Consider the following 13,513-nt stretch of genomic DNA (forward strand, 5'->3'; position numbering starts at 1 on the left):
AATTCTATCACCTGTTTATTCTTTTTTCTCCTCAAATATGCATCTCTCTTTTTTCATCCCTATGATTTTGTCCCAGGCACTGCTATTGTGAAACACTCCTGGATTAACTGTGTCTGATGTAAGAGACAGTCTTTGTTTTATACTACTGGAAAACCAGTTCCCTGAATTTTGGGAGGAGTTACAGTGAAAATGGTAACCTTAAGGTAAGGGGCAGGAGAGTGAAGATGAGGAACAGGAGAAAATACAAGGGATGAAGTACAAACTGAGGCTTACAGCAGTGCTGTATTTCCACACCAGTGCAAAGCAGTACACTGCTAAATGAAGCAGCCTCATCCACACATGGTTCTGTCCTGGGGTGCCCAAGCCTTTTTACAACTGCATGACAAACTGGCTCAGGAAACTGAAACATCTGTTCATAAAAGGTGCTGTTCAACCAGACCCTCTCTGATCCAGCTCACTGTTGCAGCAACAACTATGCTAGCACAAGGGAGAGGAAAGTTTAGGAAGAGTTAAGAGGAAATTTTTTGATAGTCTGGCTGCAAAAAAATGTTTGGGTGTTCACTGAACTGCAGCCTAAAAATCTGCCAACAAAATGCCTCCTGCTATTTAATTCTAATGATTATGTGCAGCAAATTAGGACTTACCACGTGCTCTGTAGATATGCAGGACAGGTCTAACAATATCTGACTCTATCAACATTTCCTCCCCCTGCTGGAAAGAGCCTGCAGGGTACTGTTAATTAGTACTCTCAGCATACTTTTCAAAAAAAACTACTTACACATTGACTATGGGACTGATAAAGTAACAGCAAACTATCCCATTCAAAAGGGTGGAAAGAGTTTCAAACGTGCTAATCACATGCTGGTTTTGAAACTCTTACAAAAAATCACTTAATATTTCCATGTGTCTGTTGATTTTCTTTTCCTCCCATAATTAAATTTGTCCAACAAAAATACTTAGTCTTGCAGCACTGGCAGTTACTCTTGAAGAAAGTATGACCTTAATATTTTATAAAAAATTATTTTCTATCTATGCAATGGAATATGTGTTAGGACTGAAGCCTCTGAATCCAGAACAATACCAAACTGAATGTATGCCTTTCTTCAGAGCTAATCCTGTTACAAATCCTTCAAAATATCAGATTCAAATGTCCAATGCAGATGTGCTAAAATTTCAACCTTCACATCACTTGAAGTTGTTTAAAATGAGGTGTATCTATGTGTTTTAAGATGCAATAGATTCACTGATAAAAGGTTGTGTTTTGGAAAACTGGATAACTTGCCTATAAGAAACAGTTTCATGAAGAAAGCTTTTATCACAGCATCAAACATTTCTGTGAATCACTTCATATCTCATAAGCAATACATAAAGTTTCATAAAGAACAGAAATTATGAGACTAAGAAAAAAAAAACAAGTATAAAGCTTGCATGTGTGATGCAAAACATTAAAAAATGTCCAAAAAGTCATGGTATATGCCAGCTTTTCAAGTGGACAGAATCAAGAGCAATGAGGAAAGAAGGTAGCTTAGGTAGAGCATGAGAGGCTTGAACACAATATCAAATTAAATCAGCAACCCATGCAAGAACTCAGAGGCAGCTGAATAGGATGGATGCAGATGGTTTGTGCTTACTGTGTTCTGAAATCCTACTGACTGTCCATGATTGTTAGTACTGTTGACAGGTTCCTGATTATTTGCAACTGATTCAGGGATAATTGTTGGATTGAGTACAGCCTTCTTTTCTTTCAGGTTAAGAACAAGTCCAAGCTCTGGTAATGGTAAACAGGAAGGTCTGCTGAGGCCAAAGAGTGTGAAATAGAGGTCCACAGCACCACATCGTAATCTCCAGTCATGTGAAGTTCCTAAAATACAAAAGAAATTGTTAATACAGAGAGAAAATCTTCTCCTCTCCCAGTTTAAGTAATCTAAACCTACCAGAGTATGACATTTTCTGTGCTTAAGATACACTTAGTTCATTACTCCTGCCTCTTAATAGCTCCTATTCACTTGCTTTTTTTTAAACTTTTTTTCTTTTTAAACTTTCCTGTTTAAAGGAAGGATTTAAGTTTCCATGGTTGTAAGTTAGACAAATTTAGTAGAACAAGACTGGAAAAGTAAGTGCTGCAATAACATTATGAAAAATAAAAGAAAAATAACCACACCCATAAGCCTTTATTTTTCAAGTTGCTCTCCTAAGTTCTTCTACTGGAAAAGTAAACAGAAAACTTTGTTACCAAATTGGCTTCCTGTATTAATGGATTTGGTTACATTTGCCTGTGTATTCCATAAATGCATTATATGATATATGATATATGATATGAAATATAATATAATATAATATAATATAATATAATATAATATAATATAATATAATATAATATAATATAATATAATATAATATAATATAATATAATATAATATAATATAATATAATATAATATAATATAATATAATAATTTTAAGCACAACTAAGATCTTTACTCTCTGGAAACTGCACTGATAGAGAAATGCACAACCACAGTTTTTAATATCATTACTATGTCATATACTTCACTGAATACTCAATACTTGCAGTGCTTTATTTTTAAATTCTTTTTCACTGCAAACTGTGTACTACTTTAATATCTTCATACACAAATGGTCTAAGCACTTTTGGCACCAATCACAACAGAAAGACATTTAACATCTGGTGCAATGCTGCAAATACAGCAATGCTGGTGTTAACTCAGCCCAGCTCTTGACTGATTTCAAGTTTATTGAACATATTGTTCCCCAGCAGGAATTGAACTATATCTGGTAAACAAGATACAGATGTGCCCAACTGCCAAGTTAATGGGGCTGTGCAAGACTTAGCACAAAATAAAATTACAAGATCTATCCCTGTAAATAGTAGTTTTATGGGACCAAAACAGTGTTTGGAGTAAGCTTAGCTTACCCTTACTAGTTACAAATTACCAGTTACACTTAACCAGGTACAAATATTAGCAATATGAATATTAATCTGGATATTTCTAATTTTAAAATACTCCCCAGAGAATGATACATTCAAAATTATTAATTTTAGAACTATCATAACATTAACACAGAAAAAGCACCCTGGAATGCTACAGTTATCCCTTATAGAAAATTAACTAAAAACATTACATCAACTTGAGGCATAGAAATTTAGGTGCTTAAAGCCCCATGAACCTTAATAAGAATGTTCCCTATTTGTTACTTGCAAAAAGAGGTAATGCTTTTAACACTGCACACACTTTTCTCTCACGAAAAAGCCAAAACAAATTCTCTGATGGGAACATCAAAACTGTTTATTTTCTGTGTCTGACACTTGGCAAATCCTATGAAACTGAACTACTAGTAGTCTCCCCACTTCAACCTCTGGAGTGTAGCTGTAAACTTTTAAACACTGAATAGAATGACACACAGAGAACAGAAAGCCTGCAATGACCTAAAAAAGCTATATAAATGTTTATATGTAATCTGTGTAGTAATGTGCCAGATGTTAAAGGGCAGTTTGTCAGGACTGGATAAAACTGCTTCACTAAGGAAAAACAGGTCAATGATAAAGATGCAAGGCCTTCTCTCACCAGGACCTTTCCTAATCTCACAAGGCAAATGGAGTTTTAGGTCTACAATGCACTTCTGAAAATATCATTTAAATTATCTATACCAATGCTGTCCTCTCATATTCTGTGAGAGTTTAGAAAAAGAGGACAAAAAGAGATTATCTAATGTAAAGCAAGCTCTAAGTGTAGCACAGACACCATTATTTGAGGAAACACTTGCTTTGAACAATTTTGAACATTAAAAGCATGATTCTGTGCAGAAGGATGTCAAAGCACACTACATCAGCAGACAAAAGAATTAAAGACAAGGTTTGGTAGCCTATGTCATGGAAGTACATAAATGATTTTCAGCTTCTGAGACTGGATTCTTAATTTCTAACTACTGAAACTAAGACAGCTCTTGGCATATTCTGAAGTAAGTTTTTAATACTTATTTCAAAAAACCTCACAATAAAACCCCAACACAGCAAAACAACAAACAAATAAAAAAACTTGACCTGAATTCATCAGTTTCCAAAGCTGATCTACCAAAGCTTCATTACATAAGGGGGACTCCATATTCTTGGTGAAAGGTGGATTCTTAGTCAGCATATCCAAAATCTTATGCCTGAAAGAAGCAGAAAAATAATCTTTATTAAATCCAAAAGGAAAACCCTACGGATACAAAGTCTGTTAAGTCTGCAATATTCTTCTAAACTTATTAAGCTTACAGGATTACTTCCAAATTTTTAACCAATGTTTTATGCCTCTAGTTCTTCCTTCTGTCCACAATATGCATGGACACAGATTTACCACCAGCAACATAACTTAGAGATAAAAAGTAAGGTGCAAAGCAGTAGGATGTTTTTGGACAGCTGCAGGCTATGCTATGCTCTTCTGTTTAGTAATGATCTTTTTTTGCACACTGACTTCACCAAGAAGAAGCAACACAGGCAAAGAAACTCCTTACATACTCAAAACAAAGAAGTTTTAAATAACTGAAAATTTATGACTGATAGAAAATGGCAGGACCAAAAACAGTGACTTGCACATTTTTCTGGAAACAAACACTGCCACCTCTTCAGTTACATTGGTTCCTGAAGATCCTGCACTTACAATGCTTCTTACAGTATTTATACACTGAGCTGAAAGTAGATACATTTTTATTTGTTTAAACTTGGCCTTGAAAACATACAATGAATCCTTTGTTTCATAACTTATTATTTTAACAATTTTCCCTGTATAGCTAGCTTTCACCTTGATGTCTTGCACATTTGGAACAAGAAGTATCTTGCAGACAGTTTTTTTTTTCATTTTCTCTTAGAAGAGGCTAACATATAGCACTCAATTCAAAATTAAAACTCCTCTTTAAAGGGATAGAAAGAAAATTAAATCTCCTTCTTAACCTGAAGCTAAATCTGTATTTATTTTCATTAACAAGAACGACAGAAATGAAACAGAACAACCTTGCAGCCATGATATTTGTAAGAAATCAACTATATAGAGAGAGTAAAAGTAGTATTATTTAAGTTTGAATCTCAGTATTTTAATGGTTACCGTAAGAATAAAGTGTTGGAAAAAAACAATTATTATGAAACTGGGTGTCCACAGGTTTGCAATGAATATTCTAGTATACCCAACCACTTGTGTGAAAACAGAGTTAAAACAAGCAACACTAAAATTTCACCATGTGTTTACATGATCCTTTCACCCCACCTACAGTCTGACAATTGCTTTACACCCCTTAGTGCCCAAATATTCTGTGCACTATGTCTCAGCCTCTTTTTTTAAGTACCACAAAGCCTTTTTTGCCATATGCAACATCATATTTATACACTTTATTTATGATCAGGAAATAATCTCTAACTTCAGACTTCTGCCACAAGATAGAATAGTAACAGAATAAACTAATTTTTGAGATGTGAACTGTTGAAACATCTAAATGTGTTTCAATAAATGTAAAATAACAAGAAGGAAAAACAGTTTTGTGAAGAAGCAGTTAGATTCCAGCTGAAAAATTTACTTAATAGCCTCAGCATTAGTAAAAAACCTGTATTTTTATTAACTCAATTACCTTATGTAGGGTACAGGATCACTCTGAACCATAGCAAGTAGCCACTGTAATTCTTCATAGCTCCTATCAACTGCAAAGCAAAATCAAACAAAACACCTATTAATATATATAAACTGGAAGGATTTTGATGAAGACATGAGTTCCTGAACTAGCACATGAAGACCATGACTCATTGCTATTAAAGAGGAATTCCTCTATAGAGTAAATTCAGAGTAAAAAGAGTGTTATTTTACATGGAAATAGAGGAAACTCTTACATGCCTCAATTGTTCAATAACACCAATTTGACTATTTGCATGAGCATTGGTTGGGAAAATCAGAATAAAGGCTCATCTGGATATTGTGTGCTTTCTAGAATAAACACATTCAAATATCCTTTCAAGAATCAGAAGCACAACATCTTCTGTAGAGAATATACAATTCTCATACACAGGAATCTGTGAAAGATAATAATCTTTACATAGGACAGAAAAATGACAACTACAGAGCTTATATAAAACTGCAATCATGATCACCTCAGCAGCCTTCATTGGTTTTATAAATTATTACACTTTGCAACTAAAATGGATTTTGAAACCTATCAGCACACACTTCTAGAAAATTGCTGTTTGACACTGCTGGAAACAAAGTCAGCTTGTTAGTTTGAAATGTAACTTACATTATAAAATTCCTTCGATTATCAGAGTAGTACTGCAAAGTAGAGAACTACATGGGATATCATCATCACTCATTACACAAGAAAGGAAAAAATTTTTACCTGATCTTTTTGTCAGGTACATAGCTATAACATTTTTACAGCAGTATTCTCATTTCTTCAAAACAATGAAGAGAGTGTATTAATCATTACTGGATAGACAAGTCCAAAAACATTTCTATTGCTTTCCATCTTGAGGTCCTAGCAATGTATTTCTTTCTTCTAGCAAATTTTATTTCTAGTTCTAAATACCTCAGTTCAACTTTTCTTCCTTATCTTCGTTTGTTTTCAGTCAACAATTTTAAAATATAACTTCTTTAGTCCACCCAATTCTAACACCTATTATTTTCTTGTCATTTCACTAGAGTAAGTTGCTTTTAACAGAATACATATTTATTTAAAATAAAAGAACCAGCACATCATTCTATTACAAGTTTTTAAAATGCTTTGGCCAGCTAGAACATAAAACCCCTTTACAGGCTCAGAGAAGGCAACTACATTAAAATATTGCTTATGACAATGGCTGAGGAGTCTTTTGCAGGACACTTGCAAGTCAACCCTGCTCTTCCTACAGCCCAGCCAAAACAAAAATGGTTACACTGGTGAGCTCCAGTGATCCCAGCTTAGAAGCAGAATGGATTAGCTCACATTAGCTCACTGTTCAGAGTTTACTACGGTTCTAGATGATGCCAGAGGAAATTTGTATCCATACAGCTCAGAACTGCAATCTCAGATTTGCCTTAAAAACCAGAAACCTTTGAAAAACTATGCAGAGAAAATACTTTTAAGGGATTAGTGACTTCCTGTGCTCAGCTCAATGCACAGCTGCTCTTCCTGGCTTGCAAACAAAAGTTGTTTTGCATCTAACAAAAATAACATTTTATTACCACACAGCAAAGAATTGCAACACTGACTGCAAACATGAAGTCACAATCATTAGCAAATTGCAATTATTTTGACTAACAAAAGGGATTTTAAAGCCCTTTTTAATTAGAAAAGGAAAAGTCTGGAAGGCTAATCCTTTAGGCTGATGATACTGGATAACAAAGCTAGGTAACAACATACTTTTGTGATTTAAAAAAAAATAATTAATTGTGTGCTTAAAACTTATTTCTAGAAATGAAGCAAGTCTTCAGTCTTCCCTGCTATTTGCCTTACAGTGTAAATTAAGCCTTCCAGGCTTCCAAAGCTTTGCTACTAAAGCATTTAACCTGCTCTTCAAATTTATACAGGAACTATGTAACAATCTGGACAGCAATGACAAATTAAACCCGACCTCAGGCAGAAAAAATCTTATTAGCCAGAAGAAGCATATACCAGGCCTGGTTTGGAGACCTCACAAAATCACCTGCTCCAACCTTCCATGGAAAAGGGAGCCTAGCTGAGATTATCTAGCACTCTATCCAACTACATTGTGGAAACCTTCAGCACTGGGGACTCCATCCCATCTCTGGGGAGGCTGTGCCACTGAGTGATTGTCCTCACTGTAAAAAAATTATTTTCTTGTCTCAATCAAATGTCTCTTGCTGCAACTTTTACTTGTTAATCCTTCTCCTTTCCATGTGGAGGGGAGAGACACTCCATCCACTTTGCAGCTGCTCTCAAAGTACTGGAATATTGTGATGAAGTGCCCTTAAGCCTTCTCTTCTCCAGGGACAATAGAGAGCAACTCTGTCACTCCTCCCTGACAGAGCAGGTTCTGCACCCCTCTGATAATCCTCATGGCCCCTATCTGGACCCTCTGTAGTCTGCCCACAATTTTCTTGAATTGCAAGGGCTGCAACTATACACCCTGCTTGAAATGCAAACTGAGTACAAAGCAGAGTGGGATGATCACATCTCAGTCTCTGTTGGCATTGCCCCTGCAGATGCAGCCCAGGATGATCTGCTGCAGCCACACACTGCTGACTTGTGGCCATTTTCTCATCCACCAGACCCCCAGGTTCCTTTCACTGATGCTGCTCCCCAAGCACAGATCCTGGCTTGGTCTGGGCTCTTTGGTTATGTTGTCCCAGGACCTTGCACTTGTCAAACTTCATCCAGCTCTTGCCCTCCTGCTCTCCCAGCCTGCCCAGGTCTCTCTGTCTCTCCCTTCTGACATGCCCCCCCTTGTCATCAGCTTTTTCATCAATAAATCTGGTGAGGCTCTTTTCAATGCTGTTCTCCACACTGGGGGACCCATTTGTGAGACATTGCCAGCCTGAGCAAAAACCACTGATCACCACCCTCAGAGTGTGGCCCATGACCTGAATTCTTACCACTGCACTGACCACCCATCCTGTCTGCAGCTTGCCAGTTTGCCTAGGAGAAAGCTGTGGGAAAAGCAACATGTGTAGATTTTCATACTTCTGGTAGATATAAACACAAGTGATTGCTTTCTGAAACAAAAATCCCCTTGCAATTTTTTATTCAAAATACAAGTAGAGTTGTCTCAGTTCTCAATTGCAGCAGAACATCTTTGACACTGAACATTAACATTTAACAAATTTGATAATCGTTATTTATTTACAATAGTTTGTTGCTATCTCTTCTAAGCATGCAACTACCTTGTTCTATACAAGTAATAGTTATTATTAAAAGTTTATATTTAAAGTGAACTTTAAAAAGTTCACTTCAAGCCACTTTAGATAAACTGTCCAAGCCCTCATATGCTGCCTCAAGCATTTTAAAAAGTTATTATTTCCCAAAAAAAAACCCTTGCTATTAATGGCAAAGAAAACAACTTATTCAGTTCCATGGAGAAATTATTTCTTTTCAAGTAACTCAAAAAAAGGTAGTGTTATTCCTCTCTGAAAGTTCCACCCAGAAAATACAGACTTTCCTTTTTATGGAAATTACAAAAGCTGCTAGTTTCCTTTGCAAGAGCTGTTAAAAGCCAGCTTTGGCACAAGCAACAGGCACTTGATAGCTGTTGGTTTGCATCCAGTGTGAACTGGAAACCAGGTAACTGAGAACAATGAGAATCAGATCTCTTGGCAATAGATGGCCAATCACTTCTCCTTCCAAAGCCAGGTTTAGTGCTCTGCAAGACAAGCACTGCTAGCTCCTCTATGGGTAGAGGAAGAAGTCAGCTATCACACTGAGTTTCTGGATTGTCCCTCCACCAAAAACTCACCAGTCTTACAGCAGGAGCACAAGCTCCTGTGTTCAGTGCTTGGAAGCTGATGACCAGCTAGATAGCAGGCTGTGTGGTGAACTGAAGTGACTTTGTAGAAGATAGATACTTGCATCTGCTACCTCTGCATCAGAGGAAAAGCTGCTGGCAAGGGGCAAGGTAGTATTCTAATCTGTCATTATCAGATCTCATAGTGAGCTCAGTCAAAAAGTCTGTTCAGTTCAACCAATGATTTCAAGTAACCTACTGCTTTTCACCATTCAAGTTTTAGCCTCCTGTAGGTTTCGAGCAACTTATAATATTACCTTGCTTATACAACACTCTGTCAGACCAGCTGTTTTAAAGATGTACTCTACTACTCTGTAATACAAACACTTCCATACTGGAGACAGTTATTAACTATAAATACCATCCATAAAAGGTCAAGAATTTCATAAGGAAACATTATTTCTATCAGTTTGTCTTTCCATAGGGTGGGACGAATTAGTGAGGAGATTGCTCTAGAGGAAAAGAGCTGATGAGTAAGCTTTCTATTCTCCAGCAAGTATTTCCACTAACATTCTATGAAGGATGGAAAAAAGCAATTAGTCCACTGGAGACAGATATGCATAGCACTAGCACAGTTCTGAATTCTAGCTGTGTACCACTCATCGGATCACCAACTGGTCTGTGTGCAGTGCACAGCCTCCCTCACAGTCATCAGCTGTTCAGAATGGAAACCTGCTTTCAGCCTGTGACTGGATGCCTGAGTTTCACCAAGTGCATTCACTCAAAGATTCTGACTGCCTTAAAACCTCTGACTGCTTATCTAGTTTGAGAATAACAGGAGTAATGTCAAAGTAATATAGCCCTTTAAAAAAAGGAGAAAACAATTATTCATGTAACAAGCAAAGGAAACTCTCCTTTACCCTGAAAGCAAAACCCACTAAATCTGAGACAGAACAATTAGAAATCTAGATCTACCAGTCTGCTACAGAGGAAAAATTTAAGGATTTGGCCACTTTGAAAGGTATAAACCTCCAAATACAAAAGTATTACAAATCTGCTGAATAAACAAAGATTAACCAAAATAAATGATCAAGATAATATAAAACTAAATTAACTTTGAGTAATGTAAATCACTGAAGCTGTATTTTCTAACTGTCATTAGAAATCTGTCAGGACTGAGTATCAACTACAGAGCATTTAAGAAACTGTCCAGGGTTTTGGGGTTTTTTTTATGGACCTGCAATAGTAAACTAGGATAAAAACAATATTAAAAGAATGCAAACATCTCACAAACATAAGCTATGCATAAGGAATGGCAAAACAGAATCAGCCAAATATCTCTACAATAATCTAAATTTCCAAAATTCATAAGCACAAGATGTATGCAAAAAGCACAGTTAAGATATCAGGAAGAAGGTAAAGCTAAATCAATGACTTTGACTATCAATTACGGCTGAAATCAACTAAATCCAAGTCGCTAAAGTATTAAAGACAAATTACCAAATCCCCTTATTGCCACTCATAATTTCAAAACATTGTTATCTGATTCAATTTGCAAAGCACTGAGGAACAATGCTCAACACATCTTCATAACACTCGTACTTGCTGGCACAAAGCAATAATAGAAATCTCAGCTTCTTATTAATACACCTGTCACCATACAAGCTCTTCTGGTGGACACTCTTTAACCTAATATCAATGAGCTAAGCATTACATTTGGATGAGAATTGTTAGAAAATGTCAAAATCCTTGGAAAAGAAGTACCTTTGGTGTAATCCACAACAGCCTCCAGCGCTGCTATTCGGACATCGATGAAGTGCCCGTACTCCGCGTAGGACTTGAAGAGAGCAGGATCACTGGGGACATGGCCGTTCTTCTGCAGCACCCGAATAGCTTTCAAACAGCTAGAAATGGCACCAGAAAATTCACACCAGCTTTATGGAATACCAGCCAAGAAAAAGAAACTTACTTTCTTCCAAATCAAGTACTATAAATTTTCTGAATTATGTTATCTGCATTAACATGATTAATATGCTACAATTACTTTCACAGCATTAACATACAGCTCTTATTATCTCTGAATTAGGCAGAAACAAATTTTTCTACCCTGTCAAATCCATTGCTTGGTTTCAACAGAAACATGATAACTTAGAGAAACACAACTCAAATGATATTGCATGCTCTACAGTTATTGTTACAAGGCAAAACTTTCATAAATGCTCTTCTTAAAGAAGCATGGGACGATCAAATTATGACTAAAGGTCTACATTATTGCTAATTATTACTAAAGGTCTGCATTTACAAAAATTAATGCTGGAAAGTAAAGCAATCAAGACAAAGTTGCATTAGCAGCTTTTGAAACTTGAAAGGAATTTGACATTTAAGATTAAGACATACAAGCTAAAATCTCAGCAAAAGCTAATTACAGAAAGGTGCATAAAGCCAAGAAAAGTAGTGTCATTAAACCATACCTGACTGTGATGGTGTGTCTGTAACTGGGAAGAAGCTTCTCCATATTCAGGAAACGGGTAATTTCCTCAAGAATAAGTCGTACATCAGGATTTAAGTTATCCAGTGTTCGAACTTCATTGTTCACACTGACTGCAGGAGTCACAGAGTTGGCCAGGGCATCAATCAGCTCAGCACGATAGTAGTTGTCTGAAAACTAGATAAACCCAATATTTAACACAAGAAAATATAACAATATATATCCTTTCAAAGCTAAGAAATGCTTAAGCCCTGTTACAGATCATAAAACCAAGACCATGGGAGAAACTGAGAAATGAAAACAGGAAAAGAATGGTTCTGAAAATTGTACCACTAATCCAGCCAGCAACTTCATGAGCCTCTGAAGTGAACTAATAAGCTCACTGCTGCTTAGTGAAGAAAATCTTACTTATCCATCCACCCTTCTTACCTGGGGCTCATAGTTTCACCCCTTCTATTATGCTGATTTTTGCATCTGTTGGTTGTGTTAGCAGGCAACAAAACATATAAAAATAAAATTTACAAAAAGCAGAAAGAAGTCCTGGATTTGAATGTTAGTTACTTTAATCTAAACAAATCAAACATCTGTCAGATGCAGCAGATTATGTCAAATGTGCAGAAGAGACACATGGAGAGGTGGGGCTGAACCTCTCCCTCAGTGATGTCAGCACATGTCACCCTTTTCTGTGACTACTGATGCTTGCATTCTTGTGTCCAACTCTCTACCTCTCCCCACCCATCATCCTTATTTCAGTAGCAAGCCACACATGTCTTGTTATAGTATGTGTTCTATCCACAAGAAAAAATGATTTTTAAGACACATCAGATTGGTTACACTTCACTCTGGATACTTAAATGGGAAACATGCTAAGCTCCTAGCTATAGATAGGGAATTCTGTATCATCTCAGGATCTTTAAAGGTCATTTAATCATCCTTCAGAAGTGGTCTGCATGGGAACATTTCCAACTTAGATGGTTCATTTTAGTGATGGACAACATAAACCTGTGGTTCACCTGTTATTAAACCAAATGAAGACAATCCAATTCTGGGAGCTAGAACTGATACTCAGAACACAGAATGCCAGAGTCCTGCATAGTGTTAACAAAAAATATTTCCTTTCCTCGCTCTTTCGAATACTCCTCTCAAGGTGAAATAAACATTAAAAAAAACCCACCAGCTCTTAACTTCTCATGCTACCTTTTCTCCAAACACTTGGGTATTTTGAATGAAAAAGAGTAAAGCAAGAAAAGTATGTGTGCAAATGAAGTCAAGTGGGTCCTTAGTAACAACAAGCACACAGAGCTTTGAAACATCCAAGAAGCGCTGCCATAGAAATGTCAGCTGGACAACATTCTCTAACATTTACTGCATGACCTTTGCATCAACTCTGAGCTAGGTATGTGCAGCTGTGGCATCAAACATCATGCAGTGTACTAACTAAAACCTTTTTCACAAAAAAAAAAAAAATCAGTAAGAGATTAAAATAAACACAGTCTTTACCTTATTCTTTCTGTTATCGTTATACTTGATCAAATCCAAAATAAACATTAAAACCTCCTTAGGACAAAGGTTGTGAACATCTCTCAGAAGGGCCATGGCAACAGGCATAGT

General features: G+C 36.4%; 1 protein-coding gene across 3 annotated transcripts in view; it reads right to left on the minus strand.

Moving 5' to 3' along the window:
* The window catches only part of TAF2 (TATA-box binding protein associated factor 2), a 58,865-nt gene that overhangs the window by 13,135 nt on the left and 32,217 nt on the right, over positions 1-13,513 (minus strand). For all 3 annotated transcript variants that reach the window (XM_079302978.1, XM_079302976.1, XM_079302977.1), the window contains exons 18-23: positions 13,403-13,513; positions 11,886-12,079; positions 11,179-11,318; positions 5,619-5,688; positions 4,063-4,172; positions 1,632-1,861 (exon numbers count right to left, since the gene is read on the minus strand). In XM_079302978.1, coding sequence (XP_079159104.1) covers positions 1,632-1,861; positions 4,063-4,172; positions 5,619-5,688; positions 11,179-11,318; positions 11,886-12,079; positions 13,403-13,513 — 855 coding nt within the window. The remainder of the gene's footprint in view (positions 1-1,631; positions 1,862-4,062; positions 4,173-5,618; positions 5,689-11,178; positions 11,319-11,885; positions 12,080-13,402) is intronic.

Source organism: Erithacus rubecula, assembly GCF_903797595.1.
Source record: "Erithacus rubecula genome assembly, chromosome: 3".
NCBI classification, from domain to species: Eukaryota; Metazoa; Chordata; class Aves; order Passeriformes; family Muscicapidae; genus Erithacus; species Erithacus rubecula.